Source organism: Chroicocephalus ridibundus, chromosome 14 (genome assembly GCF_963924245.1).
Source record: "Chroicocephalus ridibundus chromosome 14, bChrRid1.1, whole genome shotgun sequence".
Classification (NCBI taxonomy): Eukaryota; Metazoa; Chordata; class Aves; order Charadriiformes; family Laridae; genus Chroicocephalus; species Chroicocephalus ridibundus.
In genome coordinates this window covers 8,679,474-8,706,820 of record NC_086297.1, presented here as the reverse complement: position 1 = coordinate 8,706,820, position 27,347 = coordinate 8,679,474, and the positions used below count along the sequence as shown (strand labels likewise).

At 51.5% G+C, this 27,347-nt stretch overlaps 2 protein-coding genes across 5 annotated transcripts in view; one reads left to right on the top strand and one right to left on the bottom strand.

The window, feature by feature from the left end:
• The window catches only part of EVPL (envoplakin), a 35,810-nt gene extending 20,186 nt beyond the window's left edge, over positions 1 to 15,624 (top strand). For both annotated transcript variants that reach the window (XM_063352468.1, XM_063352469.1), the window contains 14 exons: positions 54 to 149; positions 617 to 742; positions 1,669 to 1,815; positions 1,965 to 2,119; positions 3,647 to 3,744; positions 4,726 to 4,907; positions 6,550 to 6,728; positions 7,154 to 7,292; positions 8,220 to 8,413; positions 8,917 to 9,067; positions 9,635 to 9,718; positions 9,804 to 9,914; positions 10,960 to 11,052; positions 11,868 to 15,624. In XM_063352468.1, coding sequence (XP_063208538.1) covers positions 54 to 149; positions 617 to 742; positions 1,669 to 1,815; positions 1,965 to 2,119; positions 3,647 to 3,744; positions 4,726 to 4,907; positions 6,550 to 6,728; positions 7,154 to 7,292; positions 8,220 to 8,413; positions 8,917 to 9,067; positions 9,635 to 9,718; positions 9,804 to 9,914; positions 10,960 to 11,052; positions 11,868 to 15,317 — 5,205 coding nt within the window. In that variant the 3' untranslated portion in view covers positions 15,318 to 15,624. The remainder of the gene's footprint in view (positions 1 to 53; positions 150 to 616; positions 743 to 1,668; positions 1,816 to 1,964; positions 2,120 to 3,646; positions 3,745 to 4,725; positions 4,908 to 6,549; positions 6,729 to 7,153; positions 7,293 to 8,219; positions 8,414 to 8,916; positions 9,068 to 9,634; positions 9,719 to 9,803; positions 9,915 to 10,959; positions 11,053 to 11,867) is intronic.
• A 3,918-nt stretch (positions 15,625 to 19,542) lies between these two features.
• On the bottom strand, positions 19,543 to 27,343 carry CDK3 (cyclin dependent kinase 3). 3 transcript variants are annotated; one of them, XM_063352209.1, is made up of 9 exons: positions 27,295 to 27,343; positions 26,316 to 26,463; positions 24,500 to 24,676; positions 23,440 to 23,517; positions 22,934 to 23,054; positions 22,374 to 22,544; positions 21,840 to 21,941; positions 20,833 to 21,036; positions 19,543 to 20,433 (listed from the first exon to the last, which is right to left on the bottom strand). In XM_063352209.1, the coding sequence occupies exons 1-9, from the start codon at positions 27,314 to 27,316 to the stop codon at positions 20,308 to 20,310; spliced, it is 1,149 nt and encodes a 382-aa protein (XP_063208279.1). In that variant the 5' UTR covers positions 27,317 to 27,343; the 3' UTR covers positions 19,543 to 20,307. The 3 variants fall into 3 exon arrangements, 2 of the variants coding, with proteins under 2 accessions (XP_063208279.1, XP_063208280.1); XM_063352210.1 differs by lacking the exon at positions 21,840 to 21,941; XR_010073310.1 differs by lacking the exons at positions 19,543 to 20,433; positions 20,833 to 21,036 and having other exon boundaries at positions 21,845 to 21,941; positions 22,374 to 22,482.
• Positions 27,344 to 27,347: the final 4 nt, after the last annotated feature.

Genomic DNA, 27,347 nt, shown 5'->3' with positions numbered 1-27,347 from the left:
GGGGGCGGTAGGACTAGCTGGAGCCCACTGAGTTGTGCTCTGTCCCACCGCAGGCGCACCAGGAAGCCTTGAAGAACGAGTGGCAGAATTTCCTGAATCTCTGCATTTGCCAGGAGAGTCAACTGAAAAGCGTGGAGACGTATAAGAAGGTAAAGCGCAATGAAGAGAGCATTGGGGCTGCAGGGTCAGGCTGGAGTGGGCAGGCTGGTCTCTGGGAACAGACGAGGATGGGAGATCCTTTGCTCGCACCTAGTCAGGGTATTTTGGGGAAACGCCTCTCAAAATACAGTTCTTTAGTGCTGCAGTGAAGGATTGGCTCTCAGCTCACCTGATCAGCCCTGTTGTGGGGACCGGTCAGTGTGCCACCTTGGAGAAGAGGGGCAGGGGAGGGTCAGCTCGCTGTCATTACCCGCTGCTCGTCCATTGATTGGGATTACTTGCCTGTGTCTCAGGAGATGGAGGGTCCTTGTCCAAGCGCATGCTCTGAGGGTGGTCTGTAGGGTCTTGTGAGCCCCAGACAGGTTGTGGGAGAGATACTGGGAACTGAGAGACCCCACCGGACTTGGAAACAGCAATGTCGCCCCATCCCTGCCTGTTTTTCTACCCACACCTCCAGTTCCAGGACGATGCCGAGGCCGTGAGCCGCTCCCTGAAGAAGATGAACTCCGACCTGGACACCAAATACAGCAAGTTTAACAAAGACAGCCCTGGGGTGGTGTCAGATCTCCTGCTTCAGCTGGAGGTGAGTGAGGTCTTCAGGGCCGGGGGCACTGCCAGACCTAAGGGGCAGACCAAATGTTACAACCTCCCCTGTAAATAACAGCAGGGAAAGGGAAGAGATGGGTAAATAACCCTACCAGGGGAGCTCGTGCCAGCTCTGTGCTAGGGACAGGCAAGCTCACGGCAATACTGTGCTCTGGATGCTGAGTCCCTGTAGCCCCAGAAGGTCCCTGCGGTGGGGCAGTGACCCTTGGGAAGGCACTGGTCCCCATCAGTGACACACAGCCAGGCCCCAGGTCACCATCAGAGTAGAAGAGGAGCTACACATTGTCCTACACATGAGACACTTGGATCAGAGGGCCTGCAGAGAGGGTGAGCTGCTGATATCCAAGCAGCGGGGAGAGATCCTCCCATCTCCTCGGCACTCTCATGAGCCAAGGGCAAGGGAGGGAATAAAGAAATCTGACCTCGGGGGCGAGATGCAGATAGGAAGGAACGTTTGCCCAGGAGAAAGGGAGGGGACACTTTCAAGACGGTATCTTCCCATGCATGCAACGCATTTTACTCCCAAGAGGTGCTGGGATCTGGGTACCTTCTGACACTGGAATGTGGCCACCTCTTGGCAGGTGTCTGTTCCTCTTCTGAAAAGAAAAACTTCTCCAGAAGATTTAATATGACAGTGTGGGATCACCTAATGATAACCCAGGCTGTGCCTTCAAGGGCAGATGTGCTGTGAGCGAAGGAAACTGATGAGAGCGTTGATAATGAAAAGGGGAGGAGGGGACATGGAGAGGTCAAGAATGGAGACACTTCTGACTCCACCCCAGCAGTGACCACACAAGGATGGGCAATTGGTCCCAATGTACTCACTGTAGTGTGACACGCACCTGCGCCTTCCTTCTCATCCAAGCCTGGTCACAAACACGGTCTCTTCCTTGTTTTGTCTAGAACGAAGAGAAGGTGGTGAAGCAGGCAGAGAAGAGCATCGCTGACCTGAAGAGAAGGAGCAAAGAGATCAGCCCACTGAAACTGCGCAGGATGCGTCCCTCTCAGACCCTCACCTTGGACACCCTCTGTGACTGGGATGCTGGGGAGGTGAGGGTTTGACTAGCAGTACCCTCAGAAGAGACAGGCAACTGGGTTCTTCTTTGGTTGCTCCAGATCTTGGCTCCATGGTGGGAGGAACCAGCCTAGTGCTGGAATGCTAAGCCTTTCACTGGGTTTTTTTTGTGTCTCTTTCCCAGGTGCAGCTGACCAGAGGTGACAAGTACACTCTGAAGGACAACAGCAACCCGGAGATGTGGGTAGTGCAGAGCAGCGCTGGTGTGGTCCAGGAGGCACCTTCTGCTTGCTTCTCCATCCCTCCACCAGACCCTGAGTCCATAGACAAGGTCAATAGGTGAGTCTGCAGTGGAGATCCTCACCCAGAGAGACGTTCAGACTTGCTCTTAGGTCGTGGCCAGCCCAACTGCAACTGCAGAGAAATAGCAGCTGCGAACAGAGCTCTTGACTGTCTTGTATATGAAATACCTCCTGGAGAGGGATTATTCCCTGCACCGAAGTATCTTGTCCGGGTTCCTGCCATTCCTCGACAGCGCTGCATGCTGTACGGACCTTGCTGTCAAAGAGTTTTCTGGCAGTCGGGCTTGATTTCCTCACCCAAACACGTGACTTGCATAGGTTTGACTAAATTCATTGCAGAATCTGTCTGGAGCTTGGGACTTGCCAAACAGGACAGTTATCTGTGCCATCTCCTCTCAGCCAGCCCCAGCTGGAGACTGAGAAATGTTCCTTGAACCACCGCGTAGTCTACTGCTGCCTGGTTGCTCATTCAGCTTTTGTGGTTCCCACAGGACAGGGGGGTGGTGCAGGGAGCTTCGGCATTCCCTTTTTAATCATGTCCTCGGGTGCTTGGATAAATCAGTGCTGTGGAAAAGGCCCACAGCCCAGATTCAGAGTTACTTGGACACGTCCATGACGGGAGGCTGGTTCCCCAGTCATGCAGGCATGATTATTTCATTGTGTTGCTCTTCCTGGGTGCATAACCCTCTTTACACATCCCAGGTTACCGAATCCTTTGGATTTATGGGTTTCATGTGTGTTTTTAAAGGAGAAAAGAAAAAGTTTGCAATCTCCTCCTCGACAACAGCTCTGCAGGTGTTGCCTGGAAAACTCTCGCTCTTTTCAGGCGGTATCTGCCAGCTTGTTTTCTTTTTCCGGTGTTTGCTTCCCTTCCTACGTGCAAAATATTTGCCTTTGTTTTATTTCCTAGCCTGTTCCACCATTCAGTCCCTCAGCACGTATCCGTGTCCTGGTGTTGCAGAGGGACAGCCCTCCTTTGCCAACACAGAGCCAGGCGAGCTGGGACGTGCTGGTTTTAGATCAGGTGCTTAGCTGGAGCAGCCCATAGCGGGGATGTGAACTAGCCTGGTCCTTCAAAGGCCCCTCCTCCTGGTTCCATCAGGTTTTTTTTCTCACACAGAGATTTTTATTTTTTGTTTTGGTCCTTCCAGCTCCTATTGATCCCAGCTCTGGTTTCATTAGAAGGGAACCATCCTTACAAATGAGACTTGGCATTTCCAGAGCTGCAGCCACAGAAGCAGCTACTTCTACCCTCTTCCTATGAAGCGCTGCAGTGATAGGAAATAAATTTCCAGCCTGGTTAGCATCTGGCGAGAGCTGGGAAACACTGGTTCCAGTGGGAGAAACCAGCTGCTCGAACCAAGCGGCTGCTCTTGCTGCTGTCCCCTTTCCTAAGGGACGTCTCTGAGTTGCAACAGCCTGTGGGGTCCCAGCCTGCCCCTGCCCTTGGGGACACCTTCCCCGGCAGAGGCACGAAGCTGCTGCCGGGCTGGGCTCTGTGGAGGCTGGCTCAGCGCAGCAGTTTCCCATCCTGCTGCCTGACGACACTCCTCTCTGCTCACAGGCTGGAAGGGGAACTGAACACGGTGAAGCAGAAGCGAGCGGCGGTTCAGAGCACCCTGAGACGCAGCCACAAGGAGCAAGTTCAGCCCAGCCAGCAGGGTATGTCAGCTCGTTCGCCAAACCCTCCACAAAGCAAGCCCATGCGCCTCCCTTGTGGAGCAACCAGACCTGGCTGGAAGCAGGCGGAGGGACCTGAGGTCAGCCTTTGCTCTATGGAGAGGAGCAGCCAATGGGATAATCATGGAGTGGTTAGATTTGGAGACACTGGCCCAGGTTGCCCAGAGAAGCTGTGGCTGCCCCATCCCTGGAGGGGTTCAAGGCCAGGCTGGACGGGGCTTGGAGCAATTTGGTCTAGTGGAAAGTGTCCCTGCCCAGGGCAGGGGGGTTGGAAACTAGATGATCTTTAAGGTCCCTTCCAACTCTGACTCCTGGTTCTGCCAACAAGTCACCGCATGATGTCAGGCAATTCACTTAAACTCCCTGTTGCCCTTCTCAAACCTCTGAGGTTCACCTCCACCAACAGCTGCGAAGAGTATTCAGGGTTGCAGGGGGATGTGCCTATCCAGAAGCCTAAATTAAACCTTCCTTGGAATCTGGGTGCCTTGCAGTTCTCTTCCCTACCTGGGGACCGTGGATAAGCAGTGAGCCACGGTTAAATCCCAACCCCTGGCTGCTCTGTAGTCCAGAAGCTGCCAGCAAAGCTGAGCAGGGATGTGTCTGCATGGCAGCACTTGGCTGTCTTTGTCCCTCCTTCGGACTTGAGTTCTGGCTGGCCAGGGCAGAGCTAAAACCATTTTCCTAAGCCTTTGCTATGGGTAGGCACACACACGTGCGTGATGCTCTGCAGATTAGAAATGCTAACCGAATTGTTTTTGGTTGCATCACAGCCCCGTGCTCAGGAGCAGCCCGTGTGCTCCAGAGCTGCAGAACACACAGGGCAGAGCTTGGCAGCAGGGCTGGCATGAGAGGGAGATGGAGCTTTAGGGACCACATCTGGCACAGCTGTGAGAAAGGGCCGTGCGCCAAGAGTGGGCTGGCAAAAGAGAAACGGGGCTTAACCTACGCTGTGTCTCACTGCAGCTCTGTCCAGGAGCCCCCCTGTAGTCCAGGATGATCCCCAAGCTGACCAGCTTCTCGGTAGCCTGGATCGTGTTGGCAAGGACCTGGTCCAGGTGGAGAAGGAGGTCTTGAACCGAGTGAGGTCTCCAGTGAACTACAGTGATCCCACAGATGACCTTGCCCGGAGAATCAAACAGCAGCAGGTGGGTGTTGGGCGCTGCTGCGGGCGGGTTGGAGCAGGATGAGTTTGGTATCGCCGTGTCCTTGGCCCAAACCAGAACTGACATATGAATTACGCTTCTTAAAGGAGAAGCTGCTGCCCGAGCATTCACACAAGGAGTCGCACACACAGCACCCAAGACTATCACTGCTGGGACCAGGGTGCCTTTGCAGTGGGTGACCCCAGTGAGCCCATGGGTGCCCCTTCCGACTCCACACACTCACACACACTCACACACACTCACTCACTCTTGGGCATGCTCCCTCCTTTTCCGGGCTCGACCCTGGGTTTTCCACTGCAGAGTCTGCGGCATCAGATTTTACAAAAATAAATAACTTAATTGAGAGGTCCAGCAGCAGGGTCAGCTGGGGCTGGCTGCCTCCAGAGAGGGACATTGAACAAAGAAATCCCTGGGCAATGATGCCCTTTTAATCTCTACACCCACCCCTCACACGCTTTTCACGCATCTTTTAGTCCAATGGTGATTTTTGGTCTGGGGTCTTCTAACACCGTGGATTCTCTCTCTGTGTCCAGGCCGGCCGTTGACTGCTCTTATCCCGTTGATTTGCAGTCTCTGCTGATGGCTGTCGCCTCCTTATCTTCTGGTTTATGCTTCTTGTGCACCTGCGCTCGCTGGCAGAGCATGGGGAGGGTGAAAAGTCCCAGACTTAGGGAAAAACACTTCCAAAACATCAGTGTGTTATTGACATTTTTCTCATGCTAGAGGACTAAACACAGCCCTGCACCAGCTGCTAGGAAAATTACTAAGAAAATTAACTCTATTGTGGCCTAAAGGCTTCAGCAAATCTAGCTACTCATGCCCAGTAAAGCTAGGCAAACGGCATAAATCACATCGTATTATAACCCCAAGTAATTTATTCCAACGAAAATTTATTTAAGCTAAACAACTAGTATCTCAGAACCAACAGGAGACGAGAGCTGGTGCTTCAAAGGAGAAACCAGTGCTGCAGTTGCAAGGGTTTCAGGCCGGCTTGAGCCCTTGCAATGGGACTGGTTAAGCCAAATTCTAGAGAAACGCAGGCTCTTCCCTTGGCTCGACTCTGTAGCAAGACGGTCCATTCGTTTCAGAGCTGTGGACCAGGCGGCAGTCCTGGGGAGTCCTCAGCCTTGTCATGTGGATGCTGTCACTCTTCACGCTCAAGTCTGTAGCATAAAAGATAATGGGATAGAGGGAGGGATAGAAGGAATTAATCTAAGGTCCAGCTTTGGCTCGCCTGATGGGGAGTACAGACTGGTAGATGCGAGGGGGACAGGAAAAAAGGCAGTGCGCTGGAGCCCCCTTCCTTTCCTCTGGGATAAGGTCTGGGTCTGTAGTAGTTCAGCTTCTCACATCTTCACCTGCGGGTATTTATCTGGTGCTGGCAGAAGGATGGACTCGGGCAGGTTGGTTTCTTCCATCTTTGTCTGGTTTGATCTCTTTCCCACAGCCTGCCATCACCAGACAGCCGCAGTATGGATGGGGCTGTGCCCCAAGGGCCACCTCCTTATGAGAGGGCTGCCTCACCCTTAGCCCCACAGCAAAATCTGCCCCTGAGGGAGACAGGTTTTCGCAACAGCGCTGTTATGACTGTGTTGGGTGACTCTGCTCCCATCTGCTCTGCCAGGAAACAACAAAGAAGCTTGAGAACCTGGGGGCAGCCAAGGAGACCTTGCAGAAGGAATGTGAGACCTACCTTTCCAAGAAACCCACCAGCACCTCAGCTTCCCAGCTCCCTGTCACATTGAATGCCCTCCGGAGCAAATACAATGATGTCAACATGCTCTCCAGCCTGTACAACGAGAAGTGAGTGAGGATGGCAAGGCCTGGTGGGGGTGAGGGGAGGAAGCCCGTGCAGAGAGGAGTCAACACAAAAGCATGAAAGAAAATGTGTTTGGTCTATGTGGGCATTGGTTGAGGTCCATCTAGCCCAGGGCCTGTTGGAAACCTTCCACCCATCATCAAAGGTGCCTCTGAAGGAGTTCCTGTACGTCATGTGTGGTCAGATCCCCTCATTGTGGAAAGTCCACCACAATGGTTGTGTGTCCCAGCTATGCTGTGAAATGCAATACATCTGACTTACGGGCCTCATGACAGGGTTGTGAGTGTGTATTGCTTGTTCTCTGCCACGCTGTAGAAGCTCTGATGTTAAATAAGCAAAATCAGAGTGAAAAGGAGAAGAATGGGGTCTTCTGTAGCTAATCTTGTCTTGTTATTTCTCCCTTCCCCAGGGCTAAGGCTGCCCTGAACCTGGAGACTCAGATTGAGAACACAGATAAGATCATCAGCACGTTTGAGGCCAAGCTGGCTCAGGATAGCATCATTCCTGCATCCCCCAATGCCCTGCAGGATCGGGCCAACGACTTGCTGGTAGGAGAACATCAGGCTCTTTGTTAGGAATGGGAGGTCTCTGAGCTCAGGTAGCAATGGTGGGGAGAGATGGACTTTGCTTATTTGAGCACTCTGAGGCACCAGCAATGGAGCCTTCTAAGGACTTGTTCCTTGAAGGTTTTATGTTGGTGTCGTAGGCTGACTTGCACTCATCACCTAGCAAAAAGCTCTGTCCCTCCAGGCAACCTTTTGGATCCCTAAAACATAGAATCGTAGAATCATAGAATGGTTTGGGTGGGAAGGTCCCTTAAAGACTGCCTAATCTCAACCCCCTGTCCTGGGCAGGGACACCTCCCACCAGCCCAGGTTGCTCCAAGCCCCGTCCAGCCTGGCCTTGAACACCTCCAGGGATGGGGCAGCCACAGCTTCTCTGGGCAACCTGGGCCAGGGGCTCACCACCCTCACAGTAAAGTTCTTCCTAATGTCTAACCTAAACCTCCCCTCTTCCAGTTTGAAGCCATTACCCCTCGTCCTATCACTACCTGCCCTTATAAAGTTCCTCTCCAGCCTTCTTGTAGGCCCCCTTCAGATACCAGAAGGGGCTATAAGGTCTCCCTAGAGCCTTCTCTTCAATATGCAATGAACCTCTTAGCATCCAACCTCTGTTGCTCCGCCACACACCTACCCCTGTTCTTTCCTGCTCCCGTTCTCCCTGCCCCATCATTAGCTCTCACCCTTGAATCACAGAGACCCTTTTTTGCCTTCCCCAAAACTTCTCCCTTCTGCTCCATGCATTGTCCAACCCACCTTGATTCCCACTTTCTTTACTGAACAAGTCTCGCTGCTACATCTCTCCACATTGCATGTCTATTTTGGACTAGCCCCTAGGCACGGCATAGTTAAGGAGGGTGTTTCTGGTTGGTGCATCAACTGGTGCAAACCTGGAGGTGTCTTTTTCCCCTGCAGAAGATGAAGAGGGACCTGGTGGCCCAAGAGGACTGTGTGCTGAAGCTGAACCGGGCGCTCAAGGATGCTGAGCACAGCTGCAGCGCCGTGCAGAACAACTTCCAGGAGTATTGTCCCGACCTGCCCCGGCAGAAGCGGGAGGTGCAGCTCCTCAATGATCGTTACCACGCCGTTGCGGACCAGCTGGATCAGCGGTGAGGAACTATGGCATCGTCTCTGCTCCTCTTAGATAACATGGACCAGCATTAGTCAGAGTCCCGAGAGTACCTTCTTCATTGCAGGACCCAGACCCTGACCAGGTCTGCCCTGCTGTGCAGTTGCCACCTTCCTAAGCACAGCACAGGCTTTGAGCTTCCAGGTCCCTGCGAGAAGGCAGTCTTAAATAGCTGACTGCTGGTCTCTGCCTGACCCAGTGACCCTACCCCGAGGGACCTGTGCGCTTAACGCTTCTCACGGGCATTGCTGCTGGCTGCCTGCCTGTTTCCTTCTCTCATCTCCCAGGTTGTGTTCATACTGCAGTAGCAAACCTGATATGCACAGAGTTGTGCTCCCCACTCAGGGACCGGTTGTCACCCTCCTGTTTATGTTATTTTGGTGTTTGTTGTGGTGACATTCTCACCATAGTGTCTTTTTGGGAACTTGCACATGAATCTTCGCCCATCCCCTTAATGTTCCTGTTCAACTTTGTGCTGCGCAGAGAGAAGACCCTCAGAAATATCAGTCTCACCTACCAGCAGTTCCAAAACTCCAATGAGAACCTGATGTTCTGGATGAACAACCTACCAAAGCACCAAGTGAAGACCACTGATGGGCCAAGCCAGATCAATTACAAGCTGCAGGCGCAGAAGGTGAGTTTCAGGGCAAGTCTCATGACGTGTAAAGCTACAGCGATGGGGAAATTGGCTTGTGAACACTATGCAAAATAGTACCAACCAGCTCCCAGCTGTGTACTTCACCCATCACAGTGAATGAACTAGAGCAAGGAAAACAATGGATTGCAGCCCACAGATGATGTATCTTGCCCTGCTGCGTTCATCTACAGTGCTGGTGTCCTCATCTATGATAGCCCCCCCCAGGCTGATATCACACCCCCAGATCCTGAAAGATTGCACCTTGTTGCATCTGGGCCCTCCTGCATCTTTCTCTCCTTGAGCAGATCCTAAGCTGACTAGCTCAGATGATGAGATGTGAAGGTCTCTGTGTTGGCTGCTATTTATCTCATCATAAATCAGCGAGGCAGGTCCTGGCCAGTGAGAGCGCTGCTGCGATCCTCTAAAGCCCAGGAGGCTTTCCTAAACGTCGTCTTGTCTTCACCTTTCCGTCGGTACCAGGCTGAGCTACTGCTCTTGCCTGCAAGAGTATTACTGGATTGCTGTATCTCAATCTGTCCTTAACATCGTGTGTCTCTCCTGCAGAGGCTGGTGGAAGAGATCGAAAGCAAGGAGCCTGAGAAGAACGCAGTGGTCAGACTATCCCGGAACGTGCAGTCCACACTCAATGTATGGCTGGGTTTTCCCATGTAGCACTCCCTTAGCGTCTCACTCAAGAGATCCCAACTGATTCTTCTGTTTCTGCTCCGAACAGGACTATGAACTCCAAGCAGGCAAATACAGCTCTTCTCTGGACCCTTCCCTGACTGACTTTGCTGCAAAGAGGCTGCGTGTGACCCCCCTACAAGAAAGCATCCAGGCACAGGTAAAATGTTAAGATGAAGGTGTGGAAACCATTGTCTAGCTCCTTACTCAAGTCCCATGTGCTCTGCAAGGCCTTAAATCCACTCTGATGGCCACAGCTGATTATGGTCCTCATCTCAAGGACAAATGTCATCAGGGATCTCTTTGTCCAGAGCAGCATGTGAGATCCAGAATTAGGGCTGTGTCTGGTACCTTTGGTTGAGATTGCTGGTGATGCCTCATTGCCACATTGTGTGTGAAGATAAAACTTACCAGGGCAGGTGTGTGGGCTTGCACAGGCATCTCTCGTTGTAGGTGAATTTGATGTTCTCCTCCAAACCCTTTTATTTACACATTTCCTGCATTTGGGATCAACCAGATTGTTGTAAATTGTTATTCTTTTGCCAGACCTCCCTTGAGACTTGGGTATTACTTGGTATATAAATATAAAACTGTTGCCTCTGTAGAAACAGCTCTATTCCCAGAAGAATCCAAAACTTTTTCTAGGAGTGGTTTAGAGGAGGCGTTCAAACCTTTGTCTCAGCCCTGCAGAAGCATGGCAGAGTGCGGGTCATTTTGCACCTTTCTGAGGATTACTGCTGAATGGTGTTTGCTGTGTCACATCTTCTCCAAACCCGGGGACCTGTTTTACTAGTGCATTAAAGACTGACTTCCCTCTACCTGGGCAGAAGAGATGAGCAGCTACTGGGGACAGGACTGAGCCAGAGCTCCTCTGTGCTCTTCCCAGTTACACCCCTGTTCTCCTGCATCACCTTGGGCTGTTTGCCAGCTGCCATCCATGTGTGGACCAAGGTGAATTTGGAAGTCTGGAGCCTGTGTAGGCCAGCCCGCACCTGACAGGCATACAAATAAAGGGGACAGGATCTCCTACGTGAGTCCTTAGACTCTGTGTCTCTCTAGAAAGTCAGATGTGAAGACACCAAGCCCTGGAACAGTGCGGTACACCAAGTGCATTCGGGTGAAAGGAGGGGTGGGAGAGTGTGCCATCCAACAGACCTGCATCAGGGTGAGGCGGACAAGGCTCTCAACCGCTGTTTCTTTTTCAGGAAAATGACGTAACCAAGCTCTACATGGAACTGGCGGCAGAAAATAAACAGCAGCTCAGCCGGCTGGAGTTTGCCAAGAAGATTGTTGAGAAGGTACCAGCTAACAATTCCTTGCAAGATGGGGGGTTGAAGTGATCTTTCCAAAGCTGTCAGAAATAAGTTCAGCCTGGCATCCCCTTGCCCCTCCCGGAATCTCCACATCCAGGAGTGTGGAAGAACAGGAATGGAAACCCCTGTGAGAAAAAAAGACCACGAGTAATCCCAGTTTCACTGACACTGATCTTAAATTCTGACTTTCGTCACCTCTGTGGGCCTTCTTCACTGAAGCTGTGGTTTATAGGGCTCTAAAGTCCCATTCTCAGCTGTATCTAATCAGTGTGCACAGACCAAGAATTTCAGATTCATCTGTGGATGTGGCTGGAATTTAGTGCTCACAACCTTCTGGAAATGCTTCAAAGCAATAGGACTTTTATGCCTTTCTAGGGCTTGATTCACCTGTAGGAAAGGTCTCTGGTCTGGATGACTTTCAGCGTGCTCGGGAAGGACAAGAGATTAAACTGGGGTGCTGTGTGATTCTGCCATGAACCCCCTGCACAGCGGGGACTGGCCATGTCACCCTCCCTCAGCTGCAGATACAACAAGGCAGCACAAAGCACCTTTGTGGGGTGCTGCAGAACCTCCCTGAGAAGGAGAAGACACACCAAGTCAGTTAGTTGAGATGGTGGGAATGTGTCCTCAGTTGACATTTACAAATAGCCTTATTTGGAGGCTTCCCAGGGATTCTGTGCCTGTTCTGTCTCTTACCGTGCCTTGTCATGGAAAAAGCTTCTGCGCCAGATTCGAAGAGTGACTTGGTTTCCCTGCCTTTTTTTTTTTTTTTTTAATTCTTTATTGTTCTTCCCTTGCAGAAGGAAGTGCATGAGGACATTGAAGCTGTACACAAGCAAACACAGCAATCTGAAAACAAAGCCACAAGAAGCAGGGAATCTGAGGGGTTGAAATCACAGCTGGCGGAGGAAAAGAGGAAAGTGGCCAAGATTGAAGAGGACCTGGAGGAACACAGGAACAAGCTGCTAATGTTGAAGACTCAGAAGCCGATTGAAAGAGTGGAAGAAAAGGAGGTGATAGAATATTACAGAGACCCACAGGTGGAGAGCAACCTGTCTAAGATGGCACAGCAGATTGAAGAGGAAAGCAAAAAGAGGCAGAGCCTGCAAGAAGACATTGAAATGATGAGCCAGAAGCTTGCCCAGATGGAGAGTGAGAAGAAGGTCGTTCCTGCCCAACTCCTCACCAAAGAGATTACAAAAATTGAGAAAGATCCCAGCCTGGAGAGCCAAGCAGCCAGTCTTCGTCAGGAGATCAAACGTCTCCAGGAGGAAAGCTTGGCTGCTGCTTCCGAGCTTGAGCAGCGTAAGAGAGAGCTGCACATGCTGGAGCGAAAGCAGCCCAATATCCGAGAGAAAGTGGTGGTGAAGGAGTTGATCAAACTGGAGAAAAGCCCAGAAATGCTGAAGTCCGTTAGGACCCTGCAGCTACAAATTGATGAGGAATCCTTCAAGAGGAAGTCTGCAGAAGAAGCAATAGTGAAGGTGAAGAACAAGATTGAGGAGGTGGAAAGACTAATTGAAACAGCAGAACCCAAAATTATTGTTAAGGAGGTGAAGCAGGTAGAGCAGGACCCAGAGTTACTGAGAGAGTCTTCCAAGCTTAAAACTCTGATTGAAGAAGAGAGGAGCAAGAACTTGATGCTTACAGGTGAGCTGGGAGAGCTGCAGAGCCAGTACAGTATTGCAGAGAAGCAAAAACCAAGGGTAGAGGTTAAAGAGAGGGTCAACGAGATTTTCCTGGTGGATCCTGAAACGGAGCGGCAAATTGCACACCTGAAAAGGGAGCTGCAGGAAGTTACTCTGAAAAGGGCAAAGATTGACAGTGAATTGGAAGAGGCCTTAGCAGAGCTCAATGTCCTCAGGTCACAGAAGCCAGTGGCGGAGCTTAAGGAGGTTATAGAAGAGGTGGTGAAACATGAGAAGAGTCCAGAGATTCTTAGAGAAATTGACAGGCTGAAACAACAGCTCAATGAACTAGTGAACACCAATGGCAGGACCCAAGAGCAGCTCATTAGGCTGCAGGGTGAAAGGGATGAATGGAAGAGGGAGAGATCCAAGGTGGAAACCAAGCTGGTCAACAAGGAAGTCATCCGATATGAGAATGACCCGCTCTTGGAAAAAGAAGCTGATCGCCTCCGTCAAGAGGTGCGTAACATGTCTCAAAAGAGGAGAGCTGCAGAGGATGCAATCTATGACTTGCAGAATAAATACATGCTACTGGAGAGGCGAAAGCCAGAGGAGAAGGTAGTTGTTCAAGAGGTGATACTGACTCAAAAGGATCCAAAGCTCCGAGATGAACACAACAGGCTGAGCCGGAGTCTGGATGAGGAGGTAAGCAACAGGCGTCGTCTGGAACGTGATGTGCAACAGGTTCGTGCACTGGTGGAAGAGCAAGAGAAGTTGCTCAACTTTCAGGAGGATAGAAGCAAGAGGCTTGCACTGGAGAAGGAGATGAGACAAATTACCTTGCGAATAAAGGAGCTGGAGGAGAGCCCAGCCCCAGTGCAAGAAAAGATCATTATGGAAGAAGTGGTCAAGTTGGAGAAGGATCCAGTGCTCGAACAGTCTGCCAGCAACCTGCGCTTGGAGCTGGACCATGAGAAGATGGAGGTGCTGAACTTGCAGAGAGAATGCAAGAACCTGCAGATGCAAGTTGATGTCTTGCAGAAAACAAAATCCCAGGAGAAGACCATCTACAAGGAGGTGATTCGAGTGGAAAAGGACAGAGCACTGGAGAGTGAACGTGCGCGCATCTGGGACCTGCTGAACAGGGAGAGAGGAGCCAAGCAAAAGGCAGAGGAGGAGGTACGGCGGCTCAGGGAGAAGATCGAGAGAGCTGAAGGCATGAAGAGGACATGGGCTCGTGAAGAGACAGAGCTGCAGAAAGCCAGGAACCTGGCCATCCAGGAGAGAGCCAACTTGGAGAGTGAACTGCGGGAGCTGGAGAGGCAGAAGCAGCAGAAAGTCCTCTTCCTTCGGGAGGAGTCCAAACTGCTCAACCAACGGACTGAGAATGACAGGCAGAAGAAGAAGCAGCTGGAACATGAGTTTTCCCTGTTGGAGGCAGACATCCTTAGAGAGAAGGACCAGATCTACAACAAGGAGAGGTTCATTCGAGATCTCCAGTCACGGGTCAACCGGGAAGAAATCAATCATGAGACCCAGATGAGAGAGACAAACCTCTCCACCAAGATCTCTATCTTGGACCCTGACACAGGGAAGGATATGTCCCCTTACGAGGCCTATAAGAGAGGTATCATAGACAGAGGCCAGTACATCCAGCTGCAAGAGCTGGAGTGTGACTGGGAGGAAGTCACCACCCTGGGCCCAAATGGGGAAGTCTCACTTCTCCTTGACAAGAAAAGTGGGAAGCAGTACTCCATCGATGATGCTCTAAGGCTGAGGAGGATCACAAAGGAGGAGTACCAGTTGTATCGGGATGGCAAGATTCCCATCTCTGAATTTGCCTTGCTGGTGGCTGGGGAATCCAAGCCTCCTCTGTCCCTCTCTATTGGCTCTATCATCTCCAAATCCCCGCTCTCATCACCCACCACCCACCAAACCCAAACCTTCTTCCCCCCAGCCTCACAGAAGGGCTTCTGTGATGACACATCGCCTATTGCTGGGGTGTATGACACCACCACTGACACCAAGTACAACATCAAGACTGCTGTTGCGAAGAAGCTGCTTGATCCTATGACGGCTCAGAAGCTCCTGGAAGCCCAGGCTGCCACGGGGGGCATCATAGACCTCATTTCTCGGGACCGTTTCTCAGTCCACAAGGCAATCGAGAGGGGGCTGATTGACAGGACCTACATGCAGAGACTGCTCAATGCCCAGAAAGCTTTCACAGGGATTGAGGACCCAGTGACCAAACGAAGGCTGTCTGTAGGGGAAGCAGTTCAGAAGGGATGGATGACCAAAGACAGCGCTTTCCCCTACCTAGAGGTCCAGCATCTAACTGGAGGGCTCATCGATCCTAAGAAAACTGGTCGCATCCCCGTGCTGGAAGCTGCCCAGACAGGGATGATAACAGGCGACCTGGCCAACAGACTCCATGATGAGTCCAACTATGAAAAAGATCTCATTGACCCTGTCACTAAAGAGAAGATAAATTACAAGGAGGCCATGGCCCTCTGCCAGAAGGATTCGCTGAGCAGCCTCCTGCTGCTCCCGGCCACATCGGAAGGGTATCAGCGGTACCACCAGGCAAGCCGTTCCCCCAGGCTCTCGCGGTTCAGGCATTGAATGGGTTCAGGCACGTACTGGATCTGGTTCCTTCAGGAGTTCATCCCTTCCAAACACCTCTCCCCATGGAGGCAGCAGCGATCACAGGAACGGAGCATCTAGCATTTAGGGCTGCATACTCTTCTGTCTTAGCTATCTGCTTCCCAACGCAGCTTGGCCGTGTGCGGAGGAAAGCGTGATCGTGAGCACGTAAGGGCTTGACACACCGGGGTCCCCGCAGTCCCCCGGGTGCTGCTGTGACAGCAAAGGGGGGTTGATTGCGAGAACTCCACTGGCAGTCGGTTAAACGCAGTTATGCCCAGAAAGGGGGGAGAGCCAGAGTGTTGGGTCATTCTTCTGCATGCAATAAACATAGAAAGTGTGTCTCTGTGGCTGTGTTGTCTCTGCAGGCTCAGGCTGCAAAGCAGCCGAAGGCACGGCTTGTCCTCCCCCCACGCAATTCTGTGCCCTGCAGCCCAATCTACCAAAGGGTTTGCAGGCTCTTGCTCCCCTTAATCTCACAGCGCTGAACCCCCTGCATTTCTTCTGCCTGTGAGTCCATATTTTTGAAGATTTTCTTGACTCGCCATCCCTGGAAGTATTTAAAAGACGGGTCGACATGTTTAGTGGTGGTTTTGGCAGTGTTGGGTTCATGGTTGGACTCAATGATCTTAAAGGTCTTTTCCAACCTAGACGATTCTATGATTCTAAAACTGAAAAACAATGGGACTTGCTCCTTGGCTATTTGGACACCTCTGAAAGAGGGACTTGGTTGCCAACGGGTGCAGTTCCAGGTTATGTTTGATCCAGTCTAAGTGCGGGCAGCTACTGAATGGAGCAGCCCCCCTGTCCCCTCCAGCTGCCTGTCCCTGGTGCTTCTCTGCCTGTGGACCTGTGATGGTGTTGGCTGCACAATGACCTGTGTCACTTCACTAAGCTGTTGGCAGAGGAAGCCAAGCCCCAGGCAAAACCAAACCCTGTTGAAGTAGATTATTTTGGCACCTTGTCTGGTACCTGTACAGAGGCAGATGAGCTGCAAGGAAGGGATGACCTTCAGTAGCAGACTGATGACGCTTGCAGTCAACGGTGATGTGAAACTGCTCTCTACAGCCCTTGGCCTTGTCTGCAGGAGCCACCCAGCGTACTGGAAAGTCTGCACTTGCTATTTCTTTAGGTGAGCTTTCCCTCCTCTGTGTAACTTCCACTGCTCAGCCCTTGCTGAAATGAGCAAATCTACCTCCCAGATGCTCTTCCCTGGTATCTACCCCACTGCGGAGCATCCCCTGGCTTTGCGGGACGAGAAAAATTGATTTCTATTGATGTGAGCTGCTCTTCTTCCTCTCCCAAGGGCTCTTTTAGCTGACGCTGTTTGGGAACTCCAGCAGACCCAAAATAATCCATAAGGGTAGAGGTTTTCTCCCCCTCCTTTCCCCATCGGAGCAGCAGCATAACCTCTATTTCTATATAGCCTAGCTGGGATTTGAAGTCTGGGCTCCAAGAAGAAATTGTTCCCCTGCTGGCAAGCTCAGCACAACAACAGGTCCTGTTACCTTCCTGCTGGTAGGTGGTACTCAGCACTAATAATCTGAGTCCAGCTACAGAAACACCAAGTTTCCAGTCCAAGATGTGCCCAAACTCTGCCCCATGCTCTGCAAGGTCCGTGTTTATTGTCAGGCCTATGATTGGTGTCTGTGGCCACCTCAGCTGCCATACAGGGCAATTTTTTGGTTTGAAATGGGGTGAATGCTTGCACACACCCCAGAGCATCTGTTCGCAGCCTGTTTCATCTCGGTAGAGCGCTGCTGGCACACGGGGCACTGTGCATCCCCCAGTGGCTGGTCTGGACCAGCAGCGAGGGCTGGAACTGGGCTTTGATGGACCACAGGATGCATTGGGAGAGAAACCCTGGCCTGCCCTCCTGCCAAGGAAAGCCCAACAGTCCTCGGAGCACAGGAGCACAGCCAGGTGAGCATCGCGTCCCAGTGCGACCAAGGAGCCCTGGGCCAGTGTGGCTCCCAGCAGTCCTCGGGTCCCAGCTCTTCAAACCTGCTGGGAGCAGCCTTGCTGTGCTTTGGTTTTCTTCCCTTTGGCTGGGTGAAAGCAGGGAGGATCCGTCAGGAACGGGGCTGTTGCCTTTTCTGCAGCTCGGCGCTGCTGGACAGGTGAGTTTGCTGCCAGCTTTGCCCTCCCCCAGCTCCGTGGGGCAGGTGCTGGGCTCTCGGGCTGCCCTCCTCACGGCTGCTCCCCTTGCAAAGGGGATAAAACATGTTTGTTTTTAAAGCAGTGTGATGTTCACGTGGGGACTCTTTCCCGAAGTGCTGGCTAAATAGTTTTGGGGAATGCTCTGTAACTAAGGAACTTGGAGTTTTAGTAATTAGGCAATCAGTTAATCATTTTGGATAAAGTGCTCCCTAACAGCATGGTGGGAGGTATTTACCTAGGGCTGGGTGAAGGTGTCAAGAGACTATTAGGCGGCTGAGCAGTCTGGCTGGCTGAACAGTCTCCCTTGAAGGCTGGTCTGCCTTTTGTTTCTGTGGAAAAAAAAAACCAAAACACTAAAAAATCCTTTTCTGTGCTGTCAAATGGTCCTGATCCACAGAAAAAAAGCTTGCATCGTGTCCTCTTGATGTGTCCATAGGAAGCACCACACCAGCAGACCCAGCTGTCTGGCAGGGTTGCGAGTTGCTCGGGAGGAGCTTTTCCTCCCTTCTTGGGTGCAGGATGATGGTGCTGCATCGTGGCTCTCCCAGAGCAGTTATTTTAACACAGCTGTTGTTGGTTCCCTTTTCTGGCGATGGGGTTGGGTCATAAATGTTTGAAATTCAGCCTGTCGCTTCATTTTGTCGGTCTAGATGAGCTGTAGTATTTTTATTTATGTTTCTGGATTGGATGAATGTCCTTGGTATTTATTTCTTAATGCAGATCGTTAAAAAAACCCCAACAAATAACCAACAAACTCTTCTGCAAACAGTTTGTCTGGTACAACACGAGCACTTGTTTGCGGAGAGCAAACAACGGAGCGTTGTCTGTACAAAATGAATTGATTTAAAACATGTATGCAAAGGCAGGGAAATGATTGACAAAGCAGAATTCATCCATGTCTCAGAAACGTGCCCCTGTGACCTGGCTGTTATCGTCCAGAGACCATGAGATGCTGCAGGACAATTTTCCTGCCACACGAGGAAAGTGGCTGCGGGAGCCCAGCTGCCTGCTCTCCCTTGCTCAATCAGCAAACCAGCCCTCCCACACGTGAGCAGGACAGCTTTTTCCAGGCAGCCGCTCCGGCATGGCTCCTAACAACAGCTTCAAAAGCGAAACAACCCCCACCTGCCCCAAAAAACCTGATTTGTGCAAACTGCGGAGGCGAGAGATCTCCCCAGGTCCCGGTGGCTTCTAAACCTGCAGGGGAAGCAGGGCCCGGAGGGAGGCGAGCAGCAGGCCCCAGGGTTTCGCTGCTGGGGTCTGTCAGGAGGTGCGGCTGCTACAGTAGGGGTGACAAAGGTCTTTTCGATGTCAGGAATTAAGAAGAGCCACCCGCTGCCTTTTGTTGGGTGGGGAGAAGGAACGAATGGTGGAGGAAGGCAAAGGACAAGAGAGCTTGGCTTTAGACAGGCAGGTCTTGGAGTGAGACGGGCTTTTTCAGGAGGGACTCCAAAGGTTTCTCTCCCCTGTGCAAATTCTCTGGTATCTAGTAGGTGGGGAGGGAGGTTTGTTCTACAGCTGTGTGTGCTGCCGTCTCTCTCCTTTACTGCGTTGTTTATCTGTCATGAGTCTCTGGGAATGTGATAGCTTTTGAGAGCTGCCAGGTCGTGCTGAGCTCAGCTCTTAGGTGGGCACATGTGTGCACATGCATGAAAAACTGGAGTGCAGAAGTTTGGCTTCCCTAAGTTAGAAATCTGTCTTTTCAGTATTTAAAAAGTAGAACATAACTCTGAATGGCTTTGTGGCGACTTCTGACGGAAAGCAAGCCCATCTTACTGTACCGAGACAGCACTGGGCTGCAGAACCATCAGCCCCTTGTTCCACAACAGAATTGAGAGCACATCTCTGCACCTGCCAAGGATTTGGGCTGGGCAGGATAAAAGAAAGAGGGCAGGAGATGAGGAAGGGAGAAGAGCTCTGTGCAAAAAAGGACCAGCCAGACTGTCCTGCGTCATTAGCTCCATGGGCCGCGCCAAACAATAAACACCGAGGTCTGTGAAGAAATGACAAACCTTTATTTTTTTTTCTGTACTGGAAGAAAAAAAAAAAAGATGTCAAAACCACACCAAAAGCTAGTGACAGTTCTCCAAACATTTGAACAGCAAAAACATTTCCAAGCCAATGAAGTGAAGGAAACAGCAGCACATCTGGTGCGATGATGGAAAGGCAGTGTTTTCGCTGTTACTGTTTCCAGACAATACGCAACAAGTTCTTTAAGCAAACTGGATCTTTTGGCTTCTTGGTCCCAGCTAAGGCACACGCTAAGATACCCGATAGCGCCCTTCAGCTTGTGACACAGCAGAATGTCAGCTCTGTTGAACACCTCAGGTTAAACAACTTGTCTGCTGCTGACAAGCCCAGGCTTTGGTAACGGCAGCAAAGGGCTGAGCAGAGAAGCGCTCCCCTAGCCGAGTGGAGCTCCAGCACGCCCTGGTGTCAGAAACTGCCGCCGACAGACCTGGGGGTGCTCCAGAGCTGGAGAGACAGAAATCATTGTGTCACCTTAGCTCGCTGAGTAACACAAGGACAACCTTCTGAAAGATGTGCTCTCATCTACATTTCAGTGTTTTATGCTGATAAATACCCCACACCCTTTTCCACATGACCTCTTCAAAACAGCTCTGCTGGCTGTAACCTAGACAAACTTTCCCCCAGCAACGGGCTGAGAGTCTCTAAACGCAAGAATGTCCCTTTCCAGGCTTCTCAGGAGGAGTGAGACGCCAGGTCCCAGCCAGCCGCTGCTCAGTGCCCAAAATCAGATCTGCACTGACACCTGGAGGAGCAAGCGCATGGGGAGAGCTGCGTCTTCTCATGTGCAGTGTCTCTGCAGCACGCGTTGCTCCTCAGGGCTCTGAGGGCTTCTCCAGACGAAGTACTGGTGACTGAGGGCTGCCTTGGCTGAGATGCGCCTGCTGGGATCATACAGGAGCAATTGCTGCCAAGAGAAAAACCCAGCAGATTTAGGCTTTTAAAAAAACAAACGATCGATTGCACCTGCCCATGGCTGTGCCCAGATGCAGATGTTGGTCCTGCCTTTTTCCCTCTCTGGGCTTCAGGAGTAACTCACAGCTGAAGTTACCATGTGGATTACACTAGGAGGGTCTCTTGACCCTCGATGCAGTGGTTTCCTAGAGGAACCTGCACTGACAGCCCCACTTCAGAGCCAGGACTGAGCCCTATTTGATGATCCGTTGTTTCTGCAATGGCAGAGATGAGCATCAGAGCCAGATCAGCTAACGCACTTCTGGGTAGATCCGTCCCAAATATCCCTATTCTTTGCCCAGTTTGGAAAGGTCTTGTTTGTCCCTGGGTCTTGTTCTGGGCCCTCACTCACCACCAGTAAGTCTCTACCGTCTCGATCTAAGTTGGGAACAATTTCCTTCATCTCCTTCCTTGCCCACCGGGGAAAGTCCCTCTTGTAGTCAGGCAGCTGGGTCACCCCAGGCCAGGTCACCTCGGTGGGAGTGCCCAGGGTGCGAAAGATCCGGAAGAGCTGATCAATCTCAGAGTCCCCTGGAAACAGGGGCTTCCTGGTCACCTGGAGGGGAAAAAAAAAAAAAGGCCTGGTCCCACCTTTCCATCAGCTGTGTGCACTATTTCCTGCTGCAAGCAACCTTTTGTCCCAGCAGATGCAAACAGCTGCACAGACTAGAGCAGTTACGATGCAGCGATTCTGCCAGGCAGTGGCTGGGGAGGTCCCAGGTGGGTGTTTGCTTGTCTCCATGGATCTGTGCTCCCCTGAGGCTGTCCCTCTTTCAGCCTGTCCTTTATCCCTCTCTGTCTCCAATTTCCTAAAACATCCACTTTCGCAGGCTAGCTCCCTCCCTGCCTACTCACCCAGGCTCTGCTGATCTGCAGCTCAGGGGCTTTGGGAGCTAAGGACGGTGCTATTACACTGCAGGGGTAACAAGAGCTCTTCAAGGTGGAGCATGGACCCCTAGGAGATAACACTCTGCCATGCTATGAAGTGCTAGTTTTCTGCAGCCCACTGCAGGGACATCCGCAAGAGAGTCATCTCCTCCCAGGATCAAAATACTGCAGCAACAAGACTGAAGTTACCTCTTCTGCACGGACAAGCATTGCGTTCCCATATACCCGGAACCGCAGCCGGACTACAGAGGCTTCTTTGCCTTCTGCCAGGCCCCTGAGGGTGGCAGATTTCCTTTCGAGCCCACAGCTAAGGATCAGCTAACTCTCAGCGTCGATTTTCCGTAATGCACACCCCAGCACAGGGTGGAACCACAGTATCACAGACGTTCTGCATCTTGTCCCTCCTTCCCCACTTCCCATTGCAGCTGCATCCTCCCTGCTCATTAAAGAGACTATTTAAACCCATTCTACCATTTCTGCAAAGATGCAGCCGATGCTCCAGATATCCACAGCAGTTGAATAGTATTTGCATCCCAGCAGTATTTCAGGGGCTCGGTACCACAGAGTCACCACCTGGTAAGGAACCAACAAACAAGCTTTGTCTAGTTTCCCTGGGTGAAACTAGAGGCGTGGGATCTTCTCTTCTTTGCTGTAACACAGTGACTGTACAAATCAGAGTGCGCCGAGGCCTTGCTCAATTAAAAAACACCTCAGTGACAGCAAGATTGGGATTAAGAGATTATTCTTCAAGAGGACACACTGGAACAAATAAATATAGCCCACGCAGAGAAGGTGGGAACCCAGCTTGCAGGCAAGCTAGGGGTAGAAGCAGTGAGCACACTTTGTGGGGACATGAGGTAATCCCTTAGCTGCAGTTTAGGTTAAAAGCACGTGCCTGGGCACAGCTGTGCTGCAGCTACGGATGAGTAACTTGCGATGCTGCTGCTGTTCACTCACTATGGATTGTGTATCCCACTCTCAGGTGGCAGGAAATCCCAACAATACCTCGTGAGTGTATGTGCGCAGGGGGACTCCAAAAGCTCTTGCCAGTCCAAAATCAGCCAGCTTGATTGCTCCTGCTTCGTTAATCAGCAAGTTCTGTGGCTTCAAGTCCCTGTGGATGACTCTGTGTGAGTGGCAGAAGCTCACACCCTGCAGCAGCTGGAAAAGGTAGTTCTAAGGAGAGAAGAGATTTCAGACAAAGCCACAATGAAACCACTTTGAAGGCTGGATCATGTGAACCAACACACTTTGTATCATTCCTAGACCTGAATGGGAAAAAAGACCTTGCTATAATGCTACACCAGACTTGTGGGCCACAAAGCGAGATGGGCTGGAGAGCCTGGACACAGCTGGGAAATAAATGTGCTGAGCAATAGTGCCGCGAGGTTTTCCCAGCTGAAATGTTTGAGATCTGAGAGGCTGAATGCCGCCAGCCAAGGGTGAATCTCTTCCAGATGCAACCCGGGTAAGAGCAGCTCAGCCCAGTGCTGGCTCTGCCCAGCAGAAGGCAGCAAGGAGACACACTTTCTGCCCTGCCTGCCGGCACTCCTTCCACACCGTACCTTGACCAAGCTTAAAGGAAGCTCTCCAGTTCGGGGTGAGTCCATATATTTCTTCAGGTCCTGATTCAGATACTCAAACACCAGATAGAGCTTCTTCTGGCTGTGTACAACATCCAGGAGCCTGCAAAAGGAGTGCAAGCGCTCCCTTTAGTACCTTTCAGCAACTTCTCCCGACCTTCGCAAATACCCTGACATCCCTCCTCCTACAGACGTCTCTGGTCTCCAAGTCCTTTGGAACAGAGAGGCAGATATAAAAGCAGTATCTAGTATAGGGCAGCAGCAGCTTGGACCAGCCTGTGTTGCTGGGGTGAAGTGGCAGTGCTGTGGGCTATCGCTGCAAACCAGGGAAGTGCAAATGATTGCTGTATTTTCCTGTTTATTTTGCTTCTGTCTGTGCAGTCAGGGAAGGACAGGAAAACCCCTCTTGCTGCCTGTACCCAGAGCTTCCCGAGCAGGGGCTCATCAATGAGCTGGGGGTGGAGGGGGCGGGTTCATGCAGGTCTCACCTGACTATATTGGGGTGCTTCAGCTCCTTCAGCAGTGAGATTTCTCGGATCGCGGTGCTGGGGACACCCTCCGTCTCCCTGCAGCAGAGACAGGCTCTACAGCACCCCGTCCCCCCGTGGGACCCCGCAGCCTATCGGGGTCCTGTGTCCCTTCTCCCTTCCATTATACCCCACCACCTGCCCAGGGGAGGGTCTCTCACACCGGGCGCCCCAAGTTTGGGATGGAGTTGCGTGTGGGGTGGGCTGGGGTGATGCAGGGGGAAATGGAGCCATGGGGAAGGAGAGGGAAGGGGTGTCCTAGACAGTGCAAGTTCTGGGGCAGAGCTTGTTTGGGAGCACCTGAGGGCACATTTGGAGAAGCAACAACAGGGTTTAAATGCCCAAGCCTCGCTTTTTGGAGGTGGGGGGGAAATGAAAGCTCTTTGCCCGTCAGGCAGCTGCCTCCACCATCCTGAAGGGCCATCATGGGGTACAGTCCCACCACCATGGCCCCTGGTCCACACTGACACCCCTCATCATGGAGACAGCCCAGGGCTGACCCAGGGGAAAAGTAGTAAGTTTTTATCTGCTCAGTCCTCAGCCTGGAGGGGTCAACACCGGCCCTGATGGGAGGCCAGGCCCTACCACCACACCCCTGAGGGAGACGCCACCTCCCAAAATGGTGGCTACTTCCCCCTGCCCTGGGCCATCGCGCCAGGGCCAGGTAGCGCCAGGTCAGGCCCTGGCTGCTTTCATGAGCCAAGGGAGACAATTTTTTCCCTCATGTCAGGTTTTTTTGAGCCTCTCGCATCATTTTGGACACTGGGCTGGGGTGCAGAGCCCTCCTGCTCACTCCCATGGTGGGGCTGGGGCACTGCTGGGCTCAGCTGGCGGCCATCGCCCCACAGATGGCACCGCTGTCCCCAGAGGAGCCACTCGCCTTCCCCTCCCCAGCTTTCGCCTCAGCACCCTGTTGCCACCGCGCTGAGGCAGCAGTCGGCCTGGCGCCATGGCGGGCCGGGTGGGCACCATGCTGGGCCGTGCCATGGCAGCCCCAGGGCTGGGGCTTTGCCCCACTCACGAGTCCAGGCGGATCTTCTTGAGGGCCACCAGTTGCCCCGTGCGCTTGTTGCGAGCCTTGTACACCACACCATAGGTGCCCTCCCCGATCTTCTCCAGCTTCTGAAACACCTCCTGGAAGGCGTCCATGGCACTGCCTCGGCCTAGCAATGGCAGCAGGGGTGGCTGGCACCGCTTTCTGAAGAGAAAAAAAAAGGGAGGGGGAAACAGCTGAATAAGCAGAGGGTGTTTGCTCTCTCCGTGTGTCCCCTGAGCTGCTTTTGAGATCTGGGTTCGCCTTTGCTGCTCCCTCAGCACAGGGACCCCTGAATTGGGGCAGCTGCAGGCGGACAGGGCTGCCTGGGGCTTTTGGGGGTCTTTGGGCAGACCCAAAGAGCCAAACAGGCCATGCACCCACTGCCCAGGACTGGTTGCTTGCGACCCAGGTTGTGCCGTGTGCTGGCTGAAGCAAATAAATAATCGAGCAAAACGGAGGGAAAGAGGTGCTTTGTGCCTGCGGGAAAGGCAGCGGGAACGCACAGGGCCAAGGGAAGCTCTGCAGCTCTCTTTGTACAGTGCCTGGCGTCAAGGGGATGCAGTGCCTAATTAGGGTTCCCTGGGACACATTCAAGTCAAACACATAGCAGAAATGTCTTTTTTTTTTTTTTATTTCGGTCTTGCACAATTGTCCCTTGAACCTCCCCACCATGGGCTGTGACGCTTGGTCAGCCTTTTCGAAGATGTCCTCGGGGTTGGGGGGGGATTAATCATTGACTTGACAGCTAACAGAAAACAAGATTAAAAAAAAATATTATGCATCATGGCACTAGGAAAGGTAGAGCCACGGGGACTGTCTTCTGGAGGGCTTGGGGGCTCCATGTCTCTGGGTGGGCGCAGCAGGACACAGCAGTCCACCAGCTGCTTGGGTTTACAGTGCAAACCCCAACTTCTAGGTGACCAAAAAATGACTGATTTAGCCCATTGCTGAGCCACCAGGTCAAAATCTTTTCAAAATTGATCATGATTTTGCCAGTTTGAAAGAACCAAAGCATGGTTGCCCTGTGGCTGAAGAGGGATCCACATGGCCATGGCAAACTCCTGTGTGGGTTCTCCGGTGGTTTGTGATGGTTGAGTTTGCATTCATGTCTCCATCTGGTGTCATTGCTAAATTTGCTCTCTTCCTGGCTGGTTGGGTTTGTTTTTTTTTTCTTTTTTCATAACACTTCTAGGAATCTGGTATTCTGGATATTCACAGTCCTGGTATCGTGGATATTCCACTCCTGGCATCTTGGATATTCCTAACTCCCTGGCAAACCTGGCCATTTGGTTAAAATTTAAGCGCGGGGAGGAAGGTAGGAGAACAGACAGGAGATGAGGTATAAAAATAAACACATCATGACAGACATCACATCTCTTACAAAACCAGGTTAAAATCTGGCCTCTTGAGATCATGTTTTTGGACTTGGGATGAACTGAGCGTGTGCTGAGGCTGGGCTTTTGGATCTCCGTAACTGCGTGAAGAAAAACAAAGCTAAACTATAATTAAAGATTATAGCAAGCACTGCAATTACTGAGCCATCTCAGGCCCCTGAATCAAGCCTGCCGGTAACAGGGGACTTTGCCAATGCCTGTTGCATTTTGATCTGCTGCTGTGTATTGTATGGCTTCGATTCTTAATTTCTGAACATTTCACCAGAGAATCTGAGCAAAAGGCTGAAAAGGCTGTAGGTGGCCGAATTCCCCTGCAAACCACATTCCCAGCTCACTCCAGGTTCAGGGATTCTTATAGCACAGGAGAGTCTTCTCCCTCTTGCACTAAGATTTTATTCTCCTCTTACATTAGTGATTTTCTGTCTTTTTGTTTATGGTTTAATTCTGCTAGATGGGCCCGGTACCACGTTCTCAAACCAGAGTGGTTCTGATGTAACTTCATCTCCTCTTCTTGCAACTTTTTCAAAGCCAAGCACTTCCTTACACACCCAGCACCTAGGAGAAGGAGGAAAATTGCATATCGCTAAATTTTCTTACATCATCTATGGGGTTTCTGCAGGGCCTAATGCATTTGCCTTAGCAACAAAGAGGTTTTTAATCAATAAAAGACAGGCTGCCTTCTCTTTTCATCTTTATTAAGGAAAATATCAATCAAAACCTTCAGCTGCTTCAAAAACATAGTGACTTAAGGTCTCCTAAACTCAGTTGTGTCAAGGAAGAAAGTCATGTGGTGGTTCTCAGGGCACTGCAAATATTTATTTTACAGCTAAAGTCAATTCCTCCCCTTAGACACCAGCTCCTGAAAACCGAAAGAGGCAGGTGCTACTGAAAATAGTGACTCTTTGTTCTTCTTGTTTCTTTGTTGGTCAGTCCAGATACGTGAGTGTTTTGACAGCAATGCTCCCATGTGGCAGCTGAGTCACAGTAACCAAACGCGTGCACTCACAGACCCGCAGCCGCACAGGGCTAACGAACTTTGCACTAATGCCCTTTACCTCCAATCTGCCAAAAGCCCAGTAGCCCACTGCACTTTGGTAGTGCGTGTGGGTGTGAGCTGTTTAACTCAAGATTCGTAGACTTCTCCTTTTTCTGACATCTCCACGCCTTGCCTTACAAAAGGACCAGTATAACTCAAGTGCTCCCCTTCCTTAACCACCCTTTTAAGCAAACAACAAACCTGCTTCCCAGAACTATTTTCAGTGATGACACCTGGCGTGAATGGACAACCCACAGTCACATACTGACTCACAGTCTTCAAGTGTTTCCCTACTTAGTGACTTGACTTTGCTATTTGCCACGGGAAAAAGCAGTATGTTGCAAGCCCACCTTCTAAATTTACTTTTAACATATTTGTTGCAAATGGCAGCGCTAGGACCGGT

Bases quoted from the DNA above. Each gene is read 5' to 3' on its own strand.
- CDK3 (XM_063352209.1), bottom strand. From the start codon at position 27,316: ATGTTAAAAGTAAATTTAGAAG. The intron at 23,518-24,499 runs GTGAGTGGGGCA...TCTCTGCTGCAG, and splicing joins AAGAAGATCCGCCTGGACTC to GGAGACGGAGGGTGTCCCCA. The intron at 20,434-20,832 runs GTGAGTGAGGGC...TTCTCTTGGCAG, and splicing joins ACGGTAGAGACTTACTGGTG to CAATTGCTCCTGTATGATCC.